The sequence below is a fragment of the Stegodyphus dumicola genome, chromosome 8 (assembly GCF_044657685.1).
Source record: "Stegodyphus dumicola isolate Sdum_Otavi_A_Nest chromosome 8, ASM4465768v1".
Lineage (NCBI taxonomy): Eukaryota > Metazoa > Arthropoda > Arachnida > Araneae > Eresidae > Stegodyphus > Stegodyphus dumicola.
In genome coordinates this window covers 136,244,679-136,272,602 of record NC_140775.1, presented here as the reverse complement: position 1 = coordinate 136,272,602, position 27,924 = coordinate 136,244,679, and the positions used below count along the sequence as shown (strand labels likewise).

The window sequence follows — 27,924 nt, the reverse complement described above, 5'->3', positions numbered from 1 at the left end:
AGCAAATGCTTAATTTGCACGAATTAATGACAGTTTCTTCTTGGTCAGAATCAAATTCTTACAAAAAACAAGCATACAAAAGCAAAATCATGGCTCATAATTTTTCAAGTTTCTTTTATTGGGATTCCCTTTGCATATTGGAAGTGGGTTGAAAGGTTGAACATTATTTCTCAGTATTGCTTAATTGGTACACGGATAAGATTCCTCTTACTTAAAAGTTGCAATACCCCATACAGTTTTCCATATTTAATGAATCAGCAATATATTCTCCTCTGCCATAATACTGTAATTCACAAACAAAGCATTAATATTTAAAAGTATCTAAACACATTGACAAATGTACTCAAGAAATATAAAGTGACTAATTCGAATAAAAGCAATAACATGATGCTATTGATTGTTATTACAGAAAAAATATGAACAAAATTAACAACATTCAAATGAGTGTGCACTGAGATTTAAGTTCCAGCAGATTCAGTTCCATTTTTCTGATCAAGCTTATTCTTGTTGTTTTTTACCATATAAATAAAATACGTAATGGCTTCCTTTTCACTTATAGGAATTGTTTTAAAATGCCTTGACAAAGTCTGAAAAACAACAAAATACTGTTTACAATAAAATAACAATGTTCTAAAGGAGATAAAATTTATAGAAATCTCGAAAACAAGAGGATTAAATTTCCAAAGATAATAACAAAATTATTGCAATACATTTATATGTATACAATTGCATATATTTATATAATACGACACTTTAATTTAAAAATTAATTAAAAACTAAAATGCTCATATCAGAAATGAAAAAAATTAAACCACCTTAAATAATATTACACACACATGGTTAAACACAGCATCATGCTAAAAACAGTCCAAGAAATTGAAATGTACAAACTTTTAATGATAATTAAAAAAATCCGATGTGTACACCACATGACTTCCTTGTGCAGAATATTAAATTATACACATTTGTTCCTGCATTTCATTTAAAGTTATTTCCTCGAATTTCATTAGAGATATATTTCTCATTCAATTAATTCAATCCTCACTTTGCCACTAGGCAAAAATACATGAAACTTCAACATATCTTGAGAAAAATATGAAACATAAATACAGTTAGAACAATTTAAAGAAAAATTTTTACAATTAAAATTAGAGTTTCTACACAAAAACAAGCAATTCGGTCAGCAAGCAAGAAGACAGATTTTTCAGTGCACAAAACTGGAAGTTTACTTTTGGTCTCACTCGATAAAATCACACTGGAAGGCTAAGAAACTGATGTAATTTGTTGTGGATGCTATGCCGAGTCAATATATGGGATAATTTCATAACTTAAATTATAATTCCAGAATGGAATAAGCATGATTTAATTCGCAATAATAAAAGATGTTATTTTTGTTGATGCAAAGCTTAGTTTCTCTAGATTGGCAACAAATTCCTTATTCTACTAAGTTTCAAATGCAAGCAAATATAGCTGCTATGGTAAAAGAAAAAAAAAAAAAAAATTAAGCTTAGCTGCACTTAAACAATTTTTAAATTGTTGATAATTCTACAACTATGGCATGGAAGTTAACTAAAGCCATCAAAACCTTAACCGGAAGATAAGAACAATATAATTCAATCATTTTTAACGCAAAAAAATGCACAATTTACCAACATATAAGAATTAAAAAACTGAGTAACACAGTGGGTATATATACTTTTGTTGCAATAAATTGCCACCAAAAAGGGAAGTGCATAACTACATGCTATAGCAGTCCTATATACAATATTTCAACATTCTGAGGCTATTTGTTTTTAGTTATACGAGATACATATGTACATACGCATGTACATAAAGACGCTACGAAAAAATCTCTTCTGAATTCATTTTAATAATTCGTTTTGGAAAAAAAAGTCCTTTACTCTGCCCTTATGTACAGATGTCATGCAAAAGCATCGTTGAATTGCATTCAAAAGCCGTCAAAATGGATATTTTCGTTGAAATATGGTACCCGGAATTTTTCGTGATTACAATACTTCCTTTACTTCATACACGGAAGTAAAAAATTAACTGAAAAGATCTGAAATCCTTACTTCAGCAAGTTGAGCTTTATTCACTCCTTGTCGAGTCTGTATTTTGTAGTGCCTTTTATACCTTCGCAATGCACTCACTTGAAGTTGGTAGAGATCAACCTACAAAAGATACAGATAGAAGCATACATTAAATTACAGAATATAACTGCAGAAGAAAGAATACTGCTTAATATTTTAACAATTTTTGGAGCATTTGTGCTTATTGCATGTTTTTGTTAAAATAATAAAAATACGACACTGGTTAATTTTAAGTAAGAAAATAACACTAGAAACAATACCCTCTAATTCAAATTATTAAAATCAGTTTAGAAATGATGTATAGATGCATAATGTACAATACTACTTAACTTGTAATTGTGCAGTTTTTGGTGAAAGTTTAGCATAATAAATTGGCATAAAATTGTTATTTCAGCCTCACAACTTATGGCAGGTGTGAATTATTTTAATATGTTTGTTAAAAAGCTACAGTAATCTGAAAACAAGAAATTAAAATGCATCCCCCCTGGTTTAGCGATACTGCAAAGAGGATGGTTATAAAAAACTTCCCTAATATATGAAAATATGGTGGCCTATATACTCAACCATCAAAATGAGATGCAGATATTTTAATTTGAAGTTATGCATTTGAGATTGTGATGATTTAAATCAATACAGTTCTCACAGTTATGGTATTATTTTTTTGCAGACTGTAAGAGCAATTTTATAAAAGTAAACTTGAACTTTCGATTATGTCAAATAGAATTTCCGATGCTGGAACTTCCAAAGGATCTACAAAACGAAAGTATGTTTCGATATCCAACAAACAAAAAGTGGAATTGCTGCAAAAAATGGATAAAGACATGAAGAATGTGACAGAGAAGTTAGCGAAAACGAAAAAATTTCGATTGACAAGTTAGTCGGTATTCTCGGCACAGCAATTAACGGGACTTGAACAGCGGAACTTTGTAACTGAACAAGAAATTGTCTTTTTATAGAATTAAAGAGAAAGTATTATCACATAAAATGAAGCAACTTAAACAACTTACATTGAGAGAAATGTTTAATAAAGTAAACATAAATATTAAGCTTTTTTTTTTTTTGTAAATTTTGATACTCTTTAGATCATAATTGTTCTTTATTTCATAAATTACGGTTTCATATTTTTAATTTTAGAATTTCTGCATGCCATCTTACACGATTTAAACTGATGATCTATAATCCGGAAAAATCGATAATCCGGAATCGCCGAAGTCCCGACGAGTCCGGATTAACGACTTTTGACTGTAGTTACAATTGATAAGGCTTGAATATACTTATTTGACTGCAACAGAAAAAGATCGATTTACTACCAAAAAAGAGGAGATAAAGACTTAATATGTTGGTTCAGAGAAAACAAGGAAAGTTTTTTTAAAGGTTTTATGATTATTACTGGATTCTCTTATAATGGAAAACTTAAGATAAGAAAAGTGGGAAAAAAATGTCAAAACTAATTCAGATTACTATCAGAAATATGTTTTAACACCTAATTTTAAAGAAGAAATTCCATCTCTATATCCAAACAACCTTTACTGTATTAAGTTCCATCAGAATAAGGCTCTAAGTCATACCTCTAAATCTACTGTTCTACTTTTTAAAAAATGAGAAATAAAACTGGATTTGAAGCTATTCCCTTTAAATGCATCCTACCCAAGTCCTCTGATGTGTCTCCCGTGGATTAATGTCCATCTGGCTCTTAACTGTGGATTAATGTACTTATGGCCTCTTAAAACAAGCTAAGCAGAATCCCAAAACATTGGATGAACTAAGGAAGATTTTGAAGGAGGAGTGGAATAAAATCAACCTTGATGTTTTAAGAAAAGGACTTTTATCTTGGAAATCAAGACATAATATGATTGTTCAACAAAAGAGCTATCAGACTGAACATATTAGAAAACGAAATTCTAATGTTTGTCTGCAAAATCGTTACAAAAATGTATAAACGCCCTCTGTAATGTCCAGAATGCCAAGTAGGCCTTTGTGTGAAAAACTCCTAGAGGCTTTAATGAAAAATATTTCAGCTTATTATTTGCAGTATTTTTATTTGTGCAATTTATAGATGTTAGATCATTACATTTTAGTATGTTTTTAATGATATATTTTGTAAAATTTTTCTCACAAAATTTTAAAAATGAAGTTTTATTTTTGTCTAAATGATGTTAAATATATAAATACACATAACAATTATGTTAAAATTGGATTTCCCCCTCCTCCATTTGGCATCATAGTTGTGTACAGTTTTACCCATAGTTAAAGGATTAAAGTAACTATTTTTTAATTACATTTGATTTTGATTGGTCCTGTAAAATGACAGACCTATTTTTTTAAATAGTCTAGATGCTACACTTCTTATTAGATAAGTTATCAGTCATTGGTTTATAGATTAATTTTTTGCTCAAAAGCATATCACACATCTATTTATAACACATCTAACTAGAACATGGTCAGAAGGTATCCAGTAGTACGAGAACGAAGAAACTTTCTTTGGTAATAATTACTGCCCTGATCAGTATAGCGGTTAACAACGCTGGCTGTTGCCATATTATTGGACCGAGGTAAGAAACTGCTGTCTATGTAACACAGGGGCATTTAAAATACTGGCAAGCCAGTCTCTCAGAAGGGTTGGTGGAAGGGCAGAACAGAGTTAGACAGTAATGGTGAAACTATGCCCAAAAAACCACTTGATTACTCAAATTTTCTCTCAGACATTACTTCAGTTGATGCATTAATAAAAAAGATTACTTCTTTTTAATTTTTGACTCAACTGACACAGTTGTTGATAGAGAAATATGCATAAGTTTTTTAATGTCACTTTCAGTTCATTTGATCAAGAGTCATTTATACATCAGAAGAGACGTAGGTATGTAATTGCTATAACTGTATCAACAATTACAGAAAATTTTTTTATAAACAGTATCACTGATTAAAGTTAATTGAAATTGAACAGTATTTTTCTGATGGGTATTAATTAATAATTAAAAGATAAATGTGCATTCTTAAGTTTTACATGTTATATACAGTTTATGCAATGAACTAAAATTCATTGAATTCGAAAACAAGTTTTTCTAATACTTGAACAATAGATGCAAAGTAAGATAATAATAATTTATTTACTAAAGAAATATTGATTATATTATCTCCTAATATAAATTTAGTAGAATATGTCAAAAAGAGGGAATCCATATATAGAAAGTTTAATTCAGAAAATTGTGTTTTAAAAGAACTTGAATGTAAATCATGGGGGGGGGAGAACTTTTTAAGGGAACTTGAATTTAAATCATGAATAACAAAATTTCAAACTTTGGAAAAAAAAGTAAAAACATGTAATTATCACTATTGATTGGAAATTAGTTGACTTTTCAAGGGATAAACTTTAAAATGCATCAGAACAAATTCACATATATTGGCAACACATGGATAAAGCTTCAATAACACAGATGGCAGTGTCAATCCATAAATTAAGAAACAATATGTGATTTAAAATAATAGTAGTATTCAGAACATGTGCAATAATCTGCAACCAAAGAAGGAAATTAAGAAAGGACATCAGCATTCAAAATCTTCAAACACTTTTTTTTTTTTTTTTCAAGTAAGTCAAAGGAAAATTTCTGGAGATGTGAGCAGAATGCCATGAATGCACATTTTATACATCAAAAGTTGATTACTATGAAAAGGATGCCTCACTTACATCACTCATCAGGAGTGTAGCATATTGAGTGGAATACGTAACAGTTCCTTAGTATATGCTTCGTATTATACAAGAAAAAAAGTAAAACTTCTTAACGCAAATCTAGAAATTTCTGACTGGTTGTTCAAACTACATGTGGTCTTGCAGTTTTCTGCTATAAATGTATAGCATTGTGATGCAGACTTTTTTCAGCGATATCATATAATTTCTAATAGAACACCCTGATGCTGGTGCCAAGAAAAGCAGTCCTTATATAATGTTGCAAGAATTCCATTAAATGCTCATCCCTTTATGCAGATGATTCCTTTATGCTTTATATCAAATGAGGCTCACGTGGTTCTTTTTTCTACACCCAAATTCATGTAGGCTTCATGCAAACTGGCACGTAAATGAATGCATGCAAAAGGGCCTAGGTCTTCTACTTCATGAGCTGTACAGACATTACTCTTCATCCATGACAATGATAATATCGAACCAGGTATACGATTATTAGGGTAAGACAGCAGATATGCAGAGGTTTCATAATGTCAATTGCAGACGAAGAACTTGCACTAGTATTGGTTGCTGCAAAGAAGCTAAGTGTGCGCAGATTGTTGAGCAGAGTGCTAATGCATACCCATGAAGTCTTTTGCTATCCACAATCAAACACTGCCCTGAATAAAGCAGATCTTCAAAATTGATATAGTGATCATAAAAATGCATGAAAAAAATATTTTATATTGCATTTCTTTATATTATATTCATTGACAATATTATTAAGTTGATTGCACAGAACTAAAATTACTGTACATTAAAAAAAATCTCAAATGTGCATCAGACATTATAGTTCCAAAGTTTCAATTAAATAATCTTTTATATTACTTTACAACTTAACACTGCTTTTACACTCATAGAATGAATACTTCGATGATGTTTCATTGAAGGCTTCTTTTATTAAGCACTAAAATGACAGAAACGGCCAGAATATTTTATAATGCTCTTAATGCGATTATATAATATGAGAAAGGATTCCATAAAAAGCACTTAAAATAGACTTTTGGATCAAGATGCACATTTTGCTTTCACTATAGAAACTTACAAACAATAAGACTACTTATCTGTGGACATTTTCTTTCAGTAGAAATGTGCATAAATGGTTTGATGGTTGAAGAACTTGAATCTTTGGCTTTTCTATCTATATAAAAACCTTTTAAATACAATTTCAACTGTATTTAAAAGAATTAACAATACTCAGCACATATTTTTCTGGCTTATCCTCTTTTTGAATGAATCATCAGATAAAAGATATCTATTTGCAGAAAATTCTTTGTATGCATATGGTAGGTTACAACACAAGTTATCAGATTATGAGCTACTGCACAAGGAATTAGGGTACAGGAACATAGGCCATGTAAAGTAGTCCATACTTTGAAATCTTATCATTTGCATTTTCTAAACCAAAACAGGAAGAAACTACAGCGAGTCACATTTGTTTTTGGACACTTATGTGTTTCAGTTTTATTTGCAAATATCAGTTTCTAAGTATTACCGAAATGACTATTTTTTATTTTTCCTTCACATATATTATTGATCTATATTTACAAAAAAAAATCCGTTTTGGAAAAACTTATTCAAAACATTTTTGATTAAAAAATCTTGATATTCAAAAGATTCTGAAAATGAACTTGCACAAGTATTCAGACATTTTGAACAAAGAGATAACTTTATGATAATTTTTACTAAACACATGAAAATAACAGAACATTCAATATTTCATTGAATATCCTTTAACTATACTTTTCAAGCACTTTGTCATGGATTCAATTGTTTTGTGTAAGAAAGTTAACATGTTTCCTCATTCTCACATCCAATTCACTTCAGACTCTGTTCGAGTGGATTAAAGTCCGTAGAATATGAAGGTATTTTGATAACTTCAGTTACATAATAACCACAAGTGGATATGCAACAAAACCTCTCCAAACTATTATATCTCAACCCCCATATTTAACAACAGCATGTAATAAATTATTCTGATTCAATTCTTCATTCATGACACAATAATTCATCCATTAGACCCCTTATGATTGAAGTTTTTAAGGGGGGAAAAAAGAAGAAATGAAAAAGAAAAACTAATAAAAAAAATACTTACTTCTGGGATATCCATGTCTTGATCATTCAAGCCATTATCATCATCACTTTCTTTTCGTTTACGTTTATTTCTGATACTTTGAATGACCCCTTTGTGATACTCACAAATATAAATATGCCTAGCCTGAAAAAAAAAGTTACATTTATTGACTACATTTTTTATATGCATAATGCATAATTGCAATTTAGATATAATTAACTTGTGATTTCCATAAGTAGTTAACAGTGAGAAACTTTCAAAAGTTTACTTTTCTAACATGAAGAAAACTGAAAAAATATTTCATTTCATTCTACCACCAGGAATTTGATTGATAACAAAAATACATAAAAATTTATTTATGTAAACATACAAGCATTTTAAATATTAATTCTCTTCCTTTTCCGAGAATGTCAAATTGAGGTTGTCTCAAATTTAATCACCTTATAATAGGCTTTAAGCATATTTTAAAAATTAAAAGGCAACTGCCATTTACTCATTAGCAGTAAACAAGCAAAGGTGACATCAGTAAATGTACAGGGTGTTTCTAAATGAACATCAGGGTTTTAACATTTTCTAGTATTTATTATGTAAAACTTAAAATCGTAATTAATACATGAAATGAAAGAGCAACTCTAACAGTTCTGTTTGTTAGTATGCACATGCGCCAGCAAGCACTAGTAGCAAAACTAGTGACTAATGAACAGAAAGCTTTTTGTGTTCTGCAGTTTGCAAAGACCAAATCTGTAGTTACTCTGTAATGTGCATTTCGGATTAAGTTCAGATGTGATCCCTCAAGTGATAATAACATTCATAGATGGTATCATCAGTTTGAAAATACCAGCTGCCTTTGCAAAATGAAGAGTACATTTATATTTATTCCCGATACTTTGAATGACCCCTTTGTAATACAAATATGAATATGCCTAGTCTGAAAAAAAGTGTTAAACTTATTGACTACATTTTATATGCATAATGCAATTTATATATAATTAACTTGAAATTTCCATAAGTTGTCAACTATAAGAAAGTTTCAAAAGCTTACTTTTCTAACATGAAGGAAACTGGGAAAATATTTCATTTCATTCTACCACCAGGAATTTGATTGGTAACAAAAATATATAAAAATTATTTATGCAAACATACAGGCATTTTAAATATTAATTCTCTTCCTCTCCCAGAACGTCGAATGGAGGAGGTGGTCTCAAGTTTAATTCCCTCATAAATAGTATATTTTAAAAATTAAAAGGCCTTTATCACACAAACTGCCATTTATTTATTAACACTAAGCAAGCAAAGATGCAACTCATTAACACTAAGCAGTAAATTTTTGTTCATATACAGGGTGTTTCTACATTAATATTGCGTTTTAACGCTTTCTAGTATTTATTATGTAAAACTTAAAATCATAATTAAAACATGAAATGAAAGAGCAATTTAATCAGTTCTGTTTGGTTGTATATGCATGCGCCTGAAAGCACTAGTAGCAAAAATAGTGACTAGTGAATAGAAAGCTTTTGGTGATTTGCAGTTTTCAAAGACTGAATCTGTAGTTATGCGAGTTTCGGATTAAGTTCAGATGTGATCCCTCAAGAGATAATAACATCCGTAGATGGTATCATCAGTTTGAAAACACCAGCTACCTTTGCAAATGGAACCAAGGGTTAGTGAAGAGAGTTGTTGAGCAAGTGAGATTCTTTCATGCATAGCCCGAAGAAATCAGGTCGGAAGTCTAGTCGAGAATTAGCAGTTCCGGTGATGCCTGTTTGGAAAGTTTAACGGAAACACAACTATGTCCTTATCATTTCAAGTTAGTACAGGCTCTAAAGCCTACAAACCATGATTTACTTGCCAACTTTGCACATGAAATGATGCCATGTGATTTCTACATGTGTGGGTTCATAAAGGATCGTGTGGATTGAGGCAACTGTTGTAACAATTACACAATAAAGACTAACCAACATTTAGGAAGAACTGAGCTATTGACATGATGTGTGCCGTGTGACGAAAGGTGCTCACACTGAACACTTGCAGGAATAACTGTGAATTGCTCTTTCATTTCATGTATTAATTACAATTTTAAATTTTATGTAATTAATATTAATTATAATTTTAAATTTTATGTAATAAATATTACGTGCAGTGCCGTTGTCGAGACTCGAACACTGGAGCTTTCAAATACATGCCACATATCTTAATGCTGTATTAGATCGCATCATATGGCAGTACAATTCATACAGCTCTGCACACAAGATGTCCATTCTCTCAAAGGCTAGTAGAGTACTGTTTTGATGCTGCATGTTGCTCGAGTTAAATACATGTTGGTTTTAGTTCTTTCTCCTTACATGAAACATAATTAAAATTTTCTAAGCAAATAAACAATATGCAGACACAATTCACATATATAAAATACACTATCTGTTTTCTGCAAAAACAGAGCTTTTTAGGTACAAAAAAAAAAAAAAAAAACTAGTGTTTGTGATGGGCATATGCACTGCACTGCTCATCATCTACAAGTCTGATCATGTTGTACACTTCAGGTCTGTTGAATGCTTCTTTCAGCAAGCAGCATTAGACTCATCAAAAGTTTTTTTTTTTTTTTTTTTAAATTTTGCTTCAATTGTAGCATCTACAGAAATACTTTTCCAAAGCATTTTCATCGATTAGCAGGTCATTATATTGCAAAAAAATGTGCATTAGTCTAATATAATATCACTCCAACTTTCTTATTTGTCATTACATTTTGAAAAATATTTACTGAAAGAATCATACTAATGCAACTTGACTGTTTAATAAATTATAAATCAAATACCTATTACAGGGTTCGTACACTTTTCTGCACACGGAAATTAAGTACTTTTAAGGACCATTAATGAAAAAATTAAGGACCTATGAGCAAATGAGAACTGAACAAATTCAATTAAAAATACTATCTGTGCCTGAACTTCATTTTTGTAATACCATCCTAAACATAAAAGTAGGATGCATTACTATGAAACATAACATAATTATTAATAAGTTATAGAATAAAACTTTATGAAATTTATCAAGTAGCATTAAATATTTTACACTTATAATAGTTGGACATATTAGAAAGAAGATAAGCGACATTTTATTTACGTTTTATTAACAGTTAGACTTATTAAGATTGTTGTTTTACTTCTAAATTAATAGTTAGCTTTATGTTGATTTTTTTATGTCTCATTTTGGACAAGAACTAATGCAGCAAGTACGTGGAGAACAGAAACACACTCTGTCTTACACTCTATACACCTAAGTTTAAAAACTATCTAAGCGAATTGCATTCTGGTGAGAAAACAGAAATGGGAAATTATAGTAAAGGCTGAAATTATAAACAACTGGGTAATTTACATAATAATAACTGTACATACTAATAGCAGTACATATCTTTGAAGAATCTTTCTTCACGTTTCCTTTTCATTTTAGAATTTAAATTAAAGATTTCTGTTATTCTAAAAACACTAAATTTAGAAAGCATAGAAATAGCTGCTAATTTTATATCTTTAGTAATATGAACATTCAGACGCAATATGAAATATATATGGTAAGGGCTGGTTACAGAGACGGTGTGGCAGAATTTTTAGAATTTAGTGACACACCAAGCAACAAAATCTAGAAATGGCAAAACTTTTAGACTTTAGAGCAGGCATTGGAAGCAGAATTTAGGATCCGCAGAGATTGCATCAGGTGGGAAAATGCCTAGCGCCAGCCCTGTGTATGATGCATTCGGACATATAATAGGAATCATTTAAATTGTCAGTTTTCAATTTCTTTACTAAGAAAAAAATTTCTATAATGCCTGAGAATAAAAGCATTTTTGATATTTTCCATGTCTGTGTCTAGTGAAAATTAGAGAAAATAAAGGGAAGATAAACGTGTTAAGAAAAAGATTCTAGTATCAGAAGTAAAACATTCAAATATTATGTTTTCTTTGTTCTTCCAGACCTTCTCCAAAAAGTAAGAAATACATCGTAAACTTTCTGCAAAATACATTCGTTACATGTTAATAGCATGGAGACATTTTTCTGCAATTTTCTAGAATCTTGGGTCTATAAATTTTGCCTTGAAATCCTTCTAAACTTTCTAAGCTGCAATGTCTAAAATCCTAAAGAAAAATTCTGTAACAGTAAAAAGCCAGAAATATTTTGAGAAAAAATATCAGAGGGAAAAGGTGTAAAATTAATTTTATAGAGAAAACAATATTCTGATAATTCTGAATACTCTGAGACAATTACATTAGAAAACCTCTTACCACGAAAAAATTTAAAAAGACATTTTAAATTATTTACATAGGTATTTTGTTTTTGCTAAAACTGTTTCATTAATTGTTTCGTATACCTTGCTTACTTTGCAGATTCTAAATATTGTATAATAAGCGGCCAAAATGGAACTTTATAATATGACAGCAAAAATTAAAAATGTTTTATTTTTATGTTATTTTTTAAACATAATTTCAATATTTTACTACTATTTTAATGAAAATTACCGTATTTATGCGAATCTAATGCATATCCCCATTTTAAAACTTTAAATAATAAAAAAATTGTTTGTCGGCGAATGTAATGCACATCAATGGTATGAGGAATTTATTGAATCTTATTTTATACAAAAATAGATTTGTATATAAACTATCAATCAATGGTATGATAATTTTATTTAAATTTAGATACCATATTTTATACAACAATAGATTTATACATAAAGTAGCAGAACATAGAATTAACCTATTAGTGGGCTATTGTTATGTGAAATGATCATTGTTAATTACCACTACCGTATATGGTACATATCGTAAAGTATGAACATGAAATAAATCGTAACATTTCTATCTAGCTAACAGTTTCTACAATCAGTGATTAATAGTAAACGTCTTTATTCACTATTTTGATGATAACATTTTTAGTCCCCTTCTCCGTAATGGTGTAGTTACGAGGCATATCAAACCAAATTGGCGTCTCGTCAGCGATGTCAATTTGCCCCATTGAAAAATTCTTTTCCTTCTGAAGTGTGATGACATACCGCTAAAATGTTAGTAGTTTTCCCTCAAAACCTGCAGGAAGCTTTTGGCATATTGTTGTACGGCGTCTTAGAGCCCATCCGCTTCATAAACCGATCCACCCATCCACGGCTAGCTTTAAACTCTGGTTTCGGTATTCCAAGAACTTCAGCCTCCTCTTTTGCTTTATTTCTTATAGTGTCGCTAGTCACAAGTTGTCCATTCTTCCTCCTTTCACGTACAAATTCCAAAACCTTTTCTTCAATTTTAGGGTGTCTTCCTTTGCGAGGGCCAGCGAATTTCTTTCTACTAGTTTTAGTTGCAAACAGTGCCAATTTCTGTTGCCGCCACAAGCGAACATTGCTTTCAGCTACGTTTAACTCTCTCCCAGCTTTTCTATTGCCATTTCTTTCAGGATAAAGAATTACTTTATGTTTGAAAGTAGCGTCATATGACATTCTTCTCTGCTTGCCCTCCATTCGTGACTACGTACTCTGCAGTTTGTATCCTCTGTGCAATAATGTGTCAACCATAAATGTAACGGTAAATGTAGTCGAGAAATACAGTAATCCATTGTAACGATTTAAATTCGGTTGACGTCATCGGCGAACTGCTGACGTCATCAGCGAACTTTGCACTCGAATCTAATGCCCACCCCAATTTTGAGTACTACATTTGGCCAAAAACGATGCGCATTAGATTCGCGTAAATACGGTATCCATGTTACAATGTTTTAAAAAAATGTTGAAAAATTCCCAGATTTCGAAATTAAAAATTTTCTACAGAAACTGACCTTAAAATCGCCAAAATGCTGATAAGTCGCTGAATTCAGAGCCGTTTAATAAAAGAATTCACATCCCAAAAAGCCAAAAGTTGTTTAAGAGCGCTTCATTAGAAAAAATGAAATCATTTCAAAATACTTATGCTGCACTTTTACTATAAAACTCGAAAATCCCACGATTTATATTAGAAACAGGAATGAATTATAACCCATTCACCCATTCAAAAGATAACCATATCTGTCAGTTGAATCTCCAAAAATATTCCTCCGAAATGCTAATTCACACTCAAAATGGCAGTCGTAAAAAACAGACAGCTATTTCTGATGATTAAAATTAAGGACCTTCTGCCGATTTTCGCCGAAATTAAGGACTTTTAAGGACCAAAAATAGATTCCAGAAAACTTAAGGACTCTTAAGGACCGTACGAACCCTGTATTATAAACCTAAATTATTAAGAAGTACAATTATTGCTTTAAAATTGCTCAGCCCGTAATTGCAATCATAACTTAAAAGAAAAATTAAACATCCTGGGACACATCAAATGATAAGACACTAAGTATTAATACCACTATCACATTATCTGCCCAACCATGACAAGAATTAGTGGGTAAAATGCTATGCCACTGAAGCTGGCAATCCAGAATTTTAAATTAAGTATTTTATTAAATGCAGTTTTGGAATTTTAGTGTTATTTTTGCAGTTTTTCTTGCAATTTAGTAAGCGAGTTTTTTTTTTTTTTATTTTGTTTGTGTGTGTGTGTGTGTGTGTGAATGTGTGTGTAATGAATCAAAATGCAGCTGCAGCACCTGTCTGCTGATAAAAAAGAAAGTGTAGCATTCTTTCATTAATATGGCATTTTGCCTAGTACAGTCAAAAGTCGTTAATCCGGACTCGTCGGGACTTCGGCGATTCCGGATTATCGATTTTTCCGGATTATAGATCATCAGTTTAAATCTCGTAAGATGGCATGCAGAAATTCTAAAATTAAAAATATGAAACCGTAATTTATGAAATAAAGAACAATTATGATCTAAAGGGTATCAAAATTTGCAAAAAGAAAAAGGTTAATATTTATTTGTTTACTTAAATAAACATTTCTTTCAATGTAAGTTGTTTAAGTTTTGCTTCGTTTCATGTGATAATACTTTCTCTTTAATTCTATTAAACAGACATAATTTCTTGTTTAGTTACAAAGTTCCGCTGTTCAAGTCCTATAATTGCTGTGTCGAGAACACCGACTAATTTGTCAATCGAAATTTTTTCGTTTTCAATAACCTCTGTCACTTTTCTTCGCTATCAGAAGCGAATTATAATGACGAGGAACTTGTTTTAAATCATATCAAAGACGGAGCATATCGAGATGAAATACTACATTTGGTAAGGAATTATAAGCCAAATAAAATAAAAACATCTGATCTTCAATTATAAGCCAAATAAAATAAAAACATCTGCGCTGAAGATAAGGATAGTGCTGACAGATCAACTTCCAAATCATTACGCGCCCGGCGGGGGGCGGGGCGTTCCCCCCGCTGAGCAGCGTGAAATTGATAAACAGATTTCGGATTTCAAAACATACTTTCGCTTTAGATCCTTTACATATTAACAAATATATATCGGAAATTCTATTTGATATAATCGAAAGTTTAAGCTTACTTTTATAAAATTGCTCTTACAGTCTGCAAAAAATAATAAGCCGGATCCAATTCGAAAATTAAGGAACAACGCAATCATCAACATTAACTGAAATAGATAATAATAATTTTAGCTTATATGTCCATTATACATAAAACGCGCACGCGAAAACGTATTCTGCACATGCGCACACTCATATGCGCAGTCGTAAAAGGCCTCACGCGCACGCGTAAACGCTTTTGCGCATGTGTCAACGCGGCGCATGGGCAGAAAGTTTTTAGTTTTGAGGTCCGGATTATAGATCATTCCGAATTATGGGTGTCCGAATTAACGACTTTTGACTGTAGTAAAGTGCATCCCATGAAATTGCATTTTACAAATTATCAAATTGTCCAAGTTATCTTGGGAAACTACTTTGGAAAAAAATGTTGGGAAGGAAAGCAAAAGGACTATTCTGAAGAGATTTTAAAGGAATTGCTGCTGAACTGCTGGCTGTAAAAATGTAAGTATTGCCCGGATTGATTTTAAAGTAATAAAGTGCATATAAAATGATGCATTTGGCTAGCTTTTGTTTATCTCCAATATTACATTAGTACAGAAATCTTGCAGCTCGAATTTAGTATATGAGCTCATCTTAAGTGATTGTAAAACGGCTTGTGCTTAGAATGCAAAGAAGAAACTGCTAATCTTATTTCTTTAATAATATGAGTATTAATATTATAATATTCTTAAATCATTCAGTGCTGCAAATTTTTCTACATTCTTCTTTTTCCATTCAAAACAAAAACACTTCTTGATTTTTTGCACTGTTGTTCTCCCCATGTACACAACAATTTCTTTTCACAAAAAAAAATTCAAAGAATTGCATGAATTAGCCATCATGCACAATTACAGCATTGCACATAATCTCAGCACCAAAATCCTGAATGAAAATAAAAAAGAAGTGTGCAAAGAAGGAATCATAATCTGCAGTCACACTGGCAAAAATGTCTGGAGAAGTGGAGAGCCATCTGGTAGTATACTATCTGCATGCCTGGGTCGTCATAGAAATATTTTTGGTGACATAATGGGCTGTCACATAAATACTTTTTCCAGCTTTTCAGTTGTGGTACGGATAATCAAAACATAACCTTTTACTTTTTGTTTTGGGTTGGAATGGATTATTTAATTATGACAAGACATCAAGACTATCTTACTATCGTTTCAAGTTAAACTAATAGTCATTAAAAATAAGATTTTCTTTTGCTCCATCAAAACAACATAAAAGACTATACCAAATTATGCCCTATATCTGAGGGGTAACTTTTTGGGCAAAGCTGAAATATTTAAGCTCAACATTTGTAACCTATAATCTTACAATCCATAAACTGTCGACATACAGTTTTTTTTTTTTTTTTTTTTTTTTTTTTTTAACTTTACAAAATAACTTTAAGCATGGATTCTACACTGCAGTTAAATCTCAAACTTTCAGTTCTGAAGAACAAAATAAGCTGCAAATATATCACTTCATCAGTCTTGCAATATTTTTAATTACTAGCAAGTCCTACAGCAATGAATTAATGAAATTAAAAATGCAAGAAACATACATAATGAACAAGTAAAAATTACATAAAACAAACATCCATTTAAAACATGTAAAATTTCAAAAAACAATAATAAACTAAACTAAAAATGTAACAAGCATCTATATGAACCACTTCAATTAACTGCAACAAACACACGACATTCAATTTGCATTTCTCATGTCTCGCATAGACTCCAACCTTCAGCAAACCTTGTCAGTAGTCAACACGCGAACGACATTTTTACAACTTTGAAAATGTGCGCGTAGCGTATGTTGTAATTAACCATTCATTAATTTTAAATTAATAATTAATTGTAATCAATTTTATTACATTTAAAATCCATATACATATAAAACTGAATAATTAAAAATATACCTTGTAAATTATATGCACATTTAATTAGAAATTTTCTTTTAACTCCTCAAGCATTCACTAATAAAAAGTACTTCAAATCACTACTAATCATAGAAAAAATCAGAAGCTATAAATCATATCTTTATTCTGGATATGATTTCTACAGGGAAATAAAATTTAAATAACCAAGAATGATACATATAAGCATTAAACAAAATACGCATAATTTATGAATGCAAAGATTTATATGTAGCATGCTTAGCAAGCTTAAGTTCTGATTTTGAGAATGTTTTTTTATAACACAGTTCTTCATTTGCCTGCATATTTATTTTTTCAATCAAAACTGCTTCAAGAGTTTTAAGACCTAAATTTGGTCGAAATTCCGTCTGATTTTTTTTAACAATAGAAAAAATTCTTTCGCAAGCTGCATTTTAATGAGGTATTATTAAGACAGCAAGCATTACAGAAGGCAATACTTTGTATTTAATACACCCATTCATATTTTTTAATTTGGCAATTTCTCCCCATGCTATATCAATACGCAAATCTACAATTTCTTTCAAATCATCTACTTGATACATGGAAAATTCAATTTCTACTTGATTAAGACATTTTTCATCAATAATGGATGGAAAAGTATTCATCAAGTAAAGAACAGATGAAAATGAGACTTCAGTTCTCAAGTTGATGTCAGCAACTTCAGCATGTTTTAGAAATGGATCACTCAGTGGAAATTTATCAATTATATATGAACATGCAGTTACAAAAAAAGCTCACACAGAATTGAAAAATGATTTCACTTCACTTTCATTCAACTTGGCATTTTTTAAATATAGTCTTGTTTCCGCACCAATCACTAAATTTTCATTTTCTTTTTGTTTACTATACTTCTGAAATGGAATAGACGTTAGAGTAACATCTTCATTTTCTTTAGAAATTACTGATGGTTTTACGAATCTAACAAATAAATTCATTAAAAGTTCAAAAAGTTCTCTTCTCAATTTATGTATATAAGGAGCTTGTTGTTGCAAATTAATATTTACTGTTATAAACAAAGTTGCAAATTAATATTTACTGTTTTTTCAAAAATAACAAGTACAATTTGGTGGTCGGTGACTGTAAATTTTTTTTAAATGTTTTGCAATCTCTTTCCTTCATTCTCACTGTTATCTGGTTTATCTCCAAAAAAATTTATCACAGCATCCCACTGTTCCAAAATCCTTGTTATAGATTCTAAAAGAGACAACCATCTCGTACTGCAATATTTCAAAATTTTATGAGATTTTGCATTCTGTTCCAAAATTTGTTGAGCAACTTTGAAGCTATGCTTCCGTTTCGAACTTTTCTTCAAGTAAAAATATATATCTATTATCAACATTTCAATTTCTGAGCCAATTAATTTTTCAGTAGCTTTTTTTGCAGCTATATGCAAGAGGTGGCACGGACAACCTCGGGTGATTATACTTGGTTGATGCATTTTGATAAATGATGCTACACCTTTAAACTTTCCAATCATATTACTAGCATTATCTGAAGAAAATGATAAGCAATTTTTCCATTCTAAACCTTTGTTTTTAAAGTTTTCATTTATACAATTAAAAATACCTTCTCCTGTATTATTCGTGCATTCTAAAATAGAAATCAATGAAGTAATTATCACTCCCTTTTCTTTACTGTAGTATGTTATAACCAATGGGTACAGTTTGTTATCATTGTTATCATTACTTCCATCAGTACTTAGAGAAAATGATGTACTGCACACTGATTTTATAATATCAGCAACAGTATTTTCTGCAAGCGTTTTCACAATAGCAGCAGTTTTAGTATGACCACAGCTAATTTTTTTTGCTATGGCAGAATCCGGAAACATTGCTTTGAAAAGCTCTTTGGAATGATCCGAAACAGAAAGCGGTAGATTATGTTCAATTAAAAAATGAACAAAATAGCATTCGGCTTTTATAGGATCTGTTTCATCATCTTTTATTAAGAAATTTGTTATTTCTTTAGATTTTACGGTGCCAAGTTCTATATGCTTTTGAGAAAACACATGCCGTTTACAGTCATCTTTTCCGCCATGAGCAACTGAGAAGTCTTTGTTGCATACACTGCAGTGTGCGTGATTCACAGAAATTTCGGACACTTTAATGCATGGAAATTCTGAAGAATATGAATCTTTAAACTTCTGCTTTGATAATTTTGGCTTCTTCGTTCGAGGAAGCATTATGATTAAAAATCTTTCACCTGATTCACAGTTCACAAGACACACGCTAAGCTCTCGCCGTAAACTACACAATGCAGCCGAATGCAGCCTAAACACGCATCAGCGAGGAACCTGGGAGACAGACAATTGGGTGGAACTATTGATAAGTCGTTAACGGTTGGAGTTACTGATCTACGATTGGCTAATTCTTCAAAACTAGGAACGCACTCAACACGTGATATATGATAACACGAGTATTCAGCCAATCATCGGATGAATTAGTTGGTTCCGTTTTGCGTACTGGTTCTCCTGCTCTTGTTTCTGTAAAATCCGTAGTTTTTTCCATACTTTTTGTAGCTCGTAGTTTTTCATGAATTTCCGCAGAAACTACGGAGAATCCGTAGTAGTTGGAGTCTATGGTCTCGTAATTGGTTAAGTTGCATAGCTGAATTATACTTCTTCAAATAATTATTTTAAAATTTTTGATTTATTCATTCCAGCTGTGTGTTTTAAAGTACATTCATGTGCAAAATTAAGAGAATTTGCAAATTACATCTATTTTTAGAAAAGTATTGAACCAAAGGCACTAATTATGAAAATATTCGAGTCAAATATGTAAACATACACCCGCAGAGCTGTGATCATGAGCATACATTTGCATGCTCATACCTCTTCATGACATTAGCCGTGTTTCTCAAAAGTTGGGTAAATTTTATAAGATATGTGGTAAAATGGTTTGGTTTATTAGATTACAGCAAAGCACTCGAGGGCTATCTGCCTTAAAGGAGGGATGCCTTCGCAGAGGACTTTTTAAGGGAAACTGGCTCGTATACAGGTTACACATGGGGAAAACCACGAAAACACCCATGCAACCAGCCCGTTCGCGGGATTCGAACCTCAGACCGAATTACCAGTGTTCAGTGACGTTACCGCTCGGCCGCTGGTGGGCTATGTGGTAAAATGAATAGCCATGAATGTAGGAGATGGAGAATTGTTGGTATATTGGAGGCAGGACAATCAAAAGCGTAACTGGCTACAGAGGTCAATGTAACACCCAGTGTCATTTGCAATTTGTGGAAACAGTTTCAGGACACTGGATCAATATCGAGAAGAACTGAACAAGTTCAACCAAAATCCACAATGACAAATGAGGATTGTTCTTTGGCATCTTCAGCATGACACCCATTCCAGAGTTGAAAACTACCTTGCTACAGGAGTGGGACCGACTGCCACAAGGACTCAACTGCTTTCAGTCCAGTATGCCATCATGTTGATCTATCCGTCTACGACAGGGGACTCATACTCCATATTAGACCCATTGTCAGTTCAATACTACGTGAATTTTAGAGAACTATGCACTATAAGCTTTACTGATAACCACGTGCATATAAAATAAGTTTTGAATGGTACACTGCGCAAAAAAAGGGGGGGACAGTTCTATATCACCCGTTTTACTGGGCCGATTGCCGAAATTCAAATTGCGTTTTTCATGTCTCGAAAGCGCGACTTAGGATTATATTAGATTTATACATAGCATTGTTCTAATATATAGGTATTTTGACACAAAAATCCGACTTTTTCTGAAATAACATACCAATTTTTTTTCCATATTTCGATTCTACGACTAAAATTACGCCAAACTACCAAGTTTTGTAAAAATCACACAAGTAGTTTTTAAAAAATTAGCTCTCAAAATTTTAGCTCCTCAATGTTAATTGAGTTTGGTATATATTTATTAATCTCTCTTTTTTTATTAAACTTATTTGATTCTTCCTTTCCCATTTCGAAATTTAGGTTCATTCCAAATTAAATTCACCGATTTGTTTTTAAAATTTGTATTGTTAAATCATTTTTATAAATTTTTCAAAAAAATTTTTGAATTATAATCTATAAAATTTTTACCATCATCTTAAAGTAGACATATTTCTAAGCATAAAAAATTACAGTTTTTTTATTTAAAATTTCCAAAGATATACGTAGATTTATATATTGGCGGGTTTTGAAATTTGGCATATTTGTAGAAAGCGATAAAACATCAAATGTGGTTTAGACACTTTGCTAAAATTATTTGAAAGTAAAAATGTCACTTTTTTTCCGCTCATGCACAATGTAAAAAGGTAGGAACGAGGTTCCTTTTTTTCTGCTCCGGTACAAGCCAAAATAACAAGTCAAAGAACTGCACATACTCTGTGTCCATGTACCGCCAAAAGTTGCCAAGAGGCACCCGTAAATACATTTTTAACATATTTTGATCATGCTCTGAAAAAACTTTACTTGATAAAATTTAGTCAACATGTGCAGTAAATATAAATTTAAAAATATGAAACATAAACAGCATAATCCAAGAAAACTAGCCAGTTAACAATTTATGATGTTAAAAAAAATTTTCTTTTGCCATGATCATGTGCAATTTATGAATTTTACAAGATCAGTGTATTATTAGTATTTATTTTAAGACATGAAAAATTTCACTCAGGATAAAGACTTGAATTCAGCCAATATCTGATGCCAGCACTTTTCAATTTCTTAAGTGAAATCGTAATTTTAGCCACAGTGCAATTAAGCTACAAATCAGACAAATTCCATTGTACACTAGAATTGCAATATTAACAGAAAATTTTAATGCAACATTTTATTTCGTAAAAGGGATATTGGTACTAGAAACGAAATGAATGACTGAATTTCCATGTGAAGATCAAAATGTGTGGGAAAACATCAACAGCTGTTCATGTAACATACAAACACATTATGTATGTTACATGAACAATACCCTGAAACTAAATGGACTAGACCAGCAGTTGTCAACCTTTTGTCTACGCGTACCATCTAAACAAAAATTGAAACCTTTAGTACCACCACTACAAATTACTACTACCACCATCACTCTTAAACAAAGCTCGGATCGCATAAATTTACAAGTGTTAGAGAAAAAACTCAATCAGGATGTTGGGGTTTTAATTTTTGAATTTAATAGTTAAAAATACTTTGCTTCTTTGCGTACCACCTATTTTTTCTCATGCGTACCACGAGTTGAGAACCCCTGGACGGGAGTATACACTGATGACTCTAAAATACAATATTGGGGGGGGGTGCATACAGCAAACTATTTTCCTAATGTACTCCTGTGGGACACTTCATGTCGAATTTTGATGCAGAGATCCTTGCAATCTCACTAGCTCTGGAAAATCTCAAGATAAGGATAAATTGTTTCTCTAAACAGTTATTCCAGTCTATTCCAAAGCAGCCATTTAGGCTGTCGTTATAAACCATGACACATATATCCAAATTATCTCAGAAATAAGACAAACCTTGAACTTTCTTTATAAATACAACAAAGCAATCATTCTTCAATGGATCCCTTTACATGTAAGTATCAATAGTAAAGAAAACGTATACTCACTTAGCCAAGAGTAAGCACTTGTGCTCCAAGACAGGAAACCACTTCCTTCGGGGTCACTTAAGAAGCATATTTTTTAGAAATTAATGGATACGCTTACAGCTGACCAGGCAGCAAAATCAACAGGCAAATTCGGTGAATCTTTACATTATGGTGACTATTTTGGCGACAATTTGGCAACCAACCCTGCTACAGCAACCTGCTAGTTTTGTTTTGGACGCCATTTTGTTGTTTCCACAAAGTAAAGGTTGTTTTTTTTTTTTTTTTTTTTTTTTACTCAACATTTTTTCCAACAATCTGCTAGCCGAATTACGCTTATACTAGAACTTTTATGGAACAAAAATGCTTAATCATGACGAAGATTAGGTGTGAAATTGGGAGAAAGTGCAGTCGCAAACTGCTTGCCGCGTTTTTAAGAATTGCACATACGCGGTATCCATGTACACGTCGACCTAGTTTCACTTAAAAAAAAATCCCAGAATTGCACAAAAAAGGCATTGCGTGCAGTCTTGACTTTATCTATGTACACATCGACCTATTTTCACTTAAAAAGGTCAAAGAAAATTGACAAAAATCCAATTTTTCTTACTCTTGTAAAAGGTGCCAAACAAATAAGTAGGCGATTCTGCCATTTAGCAGCGAAATTGTTTCTAAGTGCTTATTAGCTAAAAGCCCGATTGGAATTTTCGGGAAAATGTAACATTACATGTCTCATGATTTCTCATTTCTCCGAGACAAAATAATCTGTGATTCGAACTGTGTACTTCTCAGATTATTGCTAAAGTCCTAGCTAGTAACCTTTATCGCCTTACCAAAATGTCGCCAAACTACCTGTTACCATATTCCAAAGATTAGCTGCAAATTCTGTGCTAACATTCGAGAATATATCGTAGTGTGAATTCAAATATGTTGTAGTGCGATATGCATCAGTAAAAAAAACTACTGTACTATTCGGTTTCGAGGACCGTAAAAAATCGCCAAACTACTGTTGATGCCAAAGCTGCCAAAAATAAGTGCGGCAACCCTAATACTTGCGGCAAGAAAGAAAGTATATAGTAAATAACTATCTAAGATTGATGTTTTAATTTAGATGAAAGGTTAATTTCATATAATATTTTTTATTATTATAATTTATATGAAAAAGGCTAAACATGACTGAATGGAAGCAGAAGAGTAATTAACTGTTTCAGATAATTATTATAATTTATATAAAAATTTCTAAACATAACTGTAAGGATGCCTGCATCGCTATTTCGCTACCGACTTATCGCTAAAGTATAATTTCATCTCATTGGTTCTTCAAACGTAATTTTCTATAATGAACGATGCCTTTTCTTTGAAAATATTCTCGATAAAGTGCAGAATTGCTCACTTATTTGTTTGCCGCTTTTTACAAGATTAAAAACAATTAAATTTTTTGCCAATTTTCTTTTACTTTTTAAGTGAAAATAGGTCGATGTGTACATAGATAAAGTCAAGGGTGTGCGCAGTGCCATTTTTTGTGCAATTCTAGGATTTTCTTTTAAGTGAAAATAAGTCGATGTGTACATGGATACCGAGTATGTGCACTTCTTAAAAACGCGTCAAGCAGTGGGTGATTCTGCACTTTACCTAAAATTCTATTGCCGACTTTTTGTCATGGGCAATTCCCAAATTTTTAAATCCATAGGATATCAAAAAACGATTTAAAAATTAAACTAGTATTTCAATCGTGTCTTAAGAAATATGGAACTATATAAACTTACGCAATCTGAAATCAGCGCGTACGCTAGATTTGGTGCGCTGTTAAATGGGCGCGTTTGCTAGATTTGGCGCTTATGCACGTACATTTTCGCTGCAATTTTTTACTGTCCTCGAAACCGAATAGTACCAAAACTACATTATGACTCCAGGATATATATCTGTTCTCAAACTTTAGAAAAAATTTCCATATTTCAGACCTTAAAATATGATGAATTTAAATTTTTTATTGTGTGTATTTCAATATTTTACATGCTGTGCTATATTTATCAATATGCTTTAGTACACCTAACTTTTGAATATATATAGTTCTAGCTTCCATTCTTTTTGCTTTTAATTTGGGATTGAGCAGCAAGCCTTTTCTGAAAACTCAGGATACGGTTCTTTTTTTCTTGGGGGGGGGGGGTGTTTACTATTGATCTATTTTAACTTGAAAAATCTAAAAAAAAAGAGAGAGAGAGAATTTCACTTATTTAGAGAAAACTATTATCAATCACCTAAGAACAGTTCAAAACTACTTTCAAGCTGCAAAATTTCTATAATAATACAACACTGGAGATAAACAAAAGGTAGCCAAATGTATCATTTTATGTGCACTTTAATAATTAAAATAAATCCGAGCAATATTTACATTTTTACAGCCACCAGTTCAGCTATCTGCTTTAAAAATCTCTTCAAAACAGCCCTTTTGCTTTCCTTTTAAATATCTTCGCCAAAACAATTTCCCAAGACAGCTCAGACAATTTGATCATTTGTTAAATACAACTTAATGGTGTGCACATTTCTCTACACTCTATTACTAATAGGCAAAATGCCATATTTATGAAAAAATGCAATAGGCAAACTCTACAGTTGCGTTTTGATTCATTACAAGAAAAAGAGCTATATACACAAGAAGCTATAATCACAAGAAGAAATTTAAAACATAAACCTCAGAATTCGAAAATCACATGCATTTAAAAGGTTACCAGATAAAACGCATTTACTTAAAATTCTGGGTTGTTGAGTAACAATGCTCTTCCTGTTGATTCTTACACAGCTGGGGAGTAAATGCGATAGTAACCATATTTCTCACAGATGCTATTTTGGAAAGTGTCAGTCTTTTACTCATTGAATAAATTTATATTTAAACTCAAATTAACTTTGATAATTATTAGAGCAATTGCATTATAATAACTTTTTTTTTTCCCCCTCCCAAGAATTGCCTTCGGTGATTCTTTATATTATTAATTAATACATCTGCAATAAATAGCTCAAACTGCAGTATATTCAATAAGTGATATACCTAAATATATGAATGAATCTTAATGATGATACTTACATTAGGATCAATGCTAAGTTTTAATTTCTTCTGAGCTACAGTTTTCTGTATCCTCTTATTGTAACTGGCATTTCCAGCTGGTTGTGTACATCTTTCACCTTCATCGAGAAGACAGCAAACTTGATTGTGGCAGCCAGGTGTTTCCTCTTCAGTGCTGAAGCCATTCATCTCACAGGCATCTACAGCATAAAATTTTCATTATATTACAGAATTTTTAACATTAACAAACTTATAACTTTTACCTCTAATCTCTTTACCACCAAAATTGACTTCATCATACTAATATAAATAATTATAAATTATTTACAGATTTTTTTAAAATATAAACTACATTGAAATAAATTATCAGAAATCTAAAAAAATATTAAAAATTCTATATTAACCCATTATAAAGATTATGGCATAATCTTGCTGGAAATTGTGCTTAGGCACTATTCAAAATTATTACACACTATCAGTACAATATATGACACACAAAGATCATCAGCTTGAATACCTTAGTGACGGAATATTTTGAGGCGGTTATTTTTTCCTGTAAAATATAAATCTGAAAAACGGTATCTGTTTCATATATGGAGCTTAACATTTCCTAACATTTAAAAAAAGTATTATGTAATTTATTTATTCATTGCAAAAACTGCATTATTTTCCATCTTATAGCCGGCTACAATAACAATTACTAAACGCATTTTTAAAATCACGATTTATCACCTTTCGAAATAAAACGATAGCATTACTCCATAGATTACAAACCATACAACACAACGCCAAACTGCAGGTTACCATATTCCAAAGATTAGCCAACAACTTTTAAACCTTTTGATATTGTTATAAATAGCATGAAATGTTGCAAATTTGAATGATAACAAAATTGAAAAAACAGTTACACGTAGACATATAAAATGGCAGACAAGCATAAATAAATCAAAACCGAGAAGCATTTGCTTAAAACTAATTTGTATAAACTAGCAGTTTGATAATATGCTTTTATTCCTAATTTTCTTACATAAGCCTCCATCCTATCGTACGAATAAAATAAAACTAGTATTTGGAAGGTAACAATTTACCCTCATACGTACGCGAACTCCATAAAAAGATACATACATCGAAAATAAATTACACTGAAATCTCTTTAATGAGGTAATTTCAATATTAAGAGATGGACAGTTAATTTATAAAAAAAAAAACAGCAATTTCAGACCCATTCAAAACAAGAAATTCAAATTCAACAAAAAGACAAAAGTATATTCGGCAACTTAAATTTGCCTAATCTCTAAAATTAGAAAATGAAGCAGAATGACAATGATCAAACATAATTTGGCAGTAATATAAATGATTTTACTAAATCTGATACGATCGTCAATATCTCTATTAATGTATAAACGTATTTGTACCTACCACGAGAGTGATAAAACACAGCATTAACAGCCGAACGCGGTAACAGAACGTTATTTACTAACAAGCTATGTAACGAACTTGATGCCAAAACACTTTTCTTCTTTTTTCCTATCAAACGTCTCCACCGAAATAAGAAATAATAATGAGATACATTCCGGTGACGTCTGAGGTCACGTGATGTAAGCACATTAGGCGGCTATGCAACACTGTAGTGAATTGTTCCTATTCTTTCCAACACATGTCTGTCATACTTACTTTGTTATACTTACATCCATAGTCTGTAAGTATAACAATGAGGTCATATGTTGAAGATATAATTTTTCTAGAAACGCCATGTGTCAAGTTGAACTTTTAGAACTGCGTGGGAGGAATCTAATATTACCTTTGTTTGATGTAATTTAGAAAATTACGTATGGCAACAGTGGAGGTTTTTAATATTTACGTTTTGTTTTATTACATTCTGAGCTACAAAACCATGACGAGTGCACGTATGTTTTTTTCCTATGCGACTTACCGGCTAGAAGGTCGACAACAAATTGAGCAGATAGGGATGCCGACTACCACAATAGCTCGCGAACTTCTATTGAGAATAATTACGACCACCTTGATCAAATGAAAGTTATTTTAAAGCGATAAGTA

The 27,924-nt window shown here is 31.5% G+C and overlaps 1 protein-coding gene across 1 annotated transcript; it reads right to left on the bottom strand.

The window, feature by feature from the left end:
• Window positions 1–87: 87 nt before the first annotated feature.
• Window positions 88–27,439, bottom strand: Sap30 (SIN3-associated polypeptide 30). Its single transcript, XM_035350460.2, has 5 exons — window positions 27,286–27,439; window positions 25,888–26,066; window positions 7,904–8,026; window positions 2,073–2,171; window positions 88–587 (listed from the first exon to the last, which is right to left on the bottom strand). Exons 2-5 carry the CDS (start codon window positions 26,053–26,055, stop codon window positions 459–461), a joined length of 519 nt encoding a protein of 172 aa, XP_035206351.1. The 5' UTR covers window positions 26,056–26,066; window positions 27,286–27,439; the 3' UTR covers window positions 88–458.
• Between the last annotated feature and the right edge of the window lie 485 nt (window positions 27,440–27,924).

Excerpts from the sequence above, each read along its gene's own strand:
- Sap30 (XM_035350460.2), bottom strand. The coding sequence starts at position 26,055 with ATGAATGGCTTCAGCACTGAAGAGGAAACACCTGGCTGCCACAATCAA. Across the intron at positions 8,027-25,887 it reads AACTTAGCATTGATCCTAAT|GCTAGGCATATTTATATTTG; the intron begins GTAAGTATCATC and ends TTTTTTTTTCAG. Across the intron at positions 2,172-7,903 it reads AAGACATGGATATCCCAGAA|GTTGATCTCTACCAACTTCA; the intron begins GTAAGTATTTTT and ends TATCTTTTGTAG.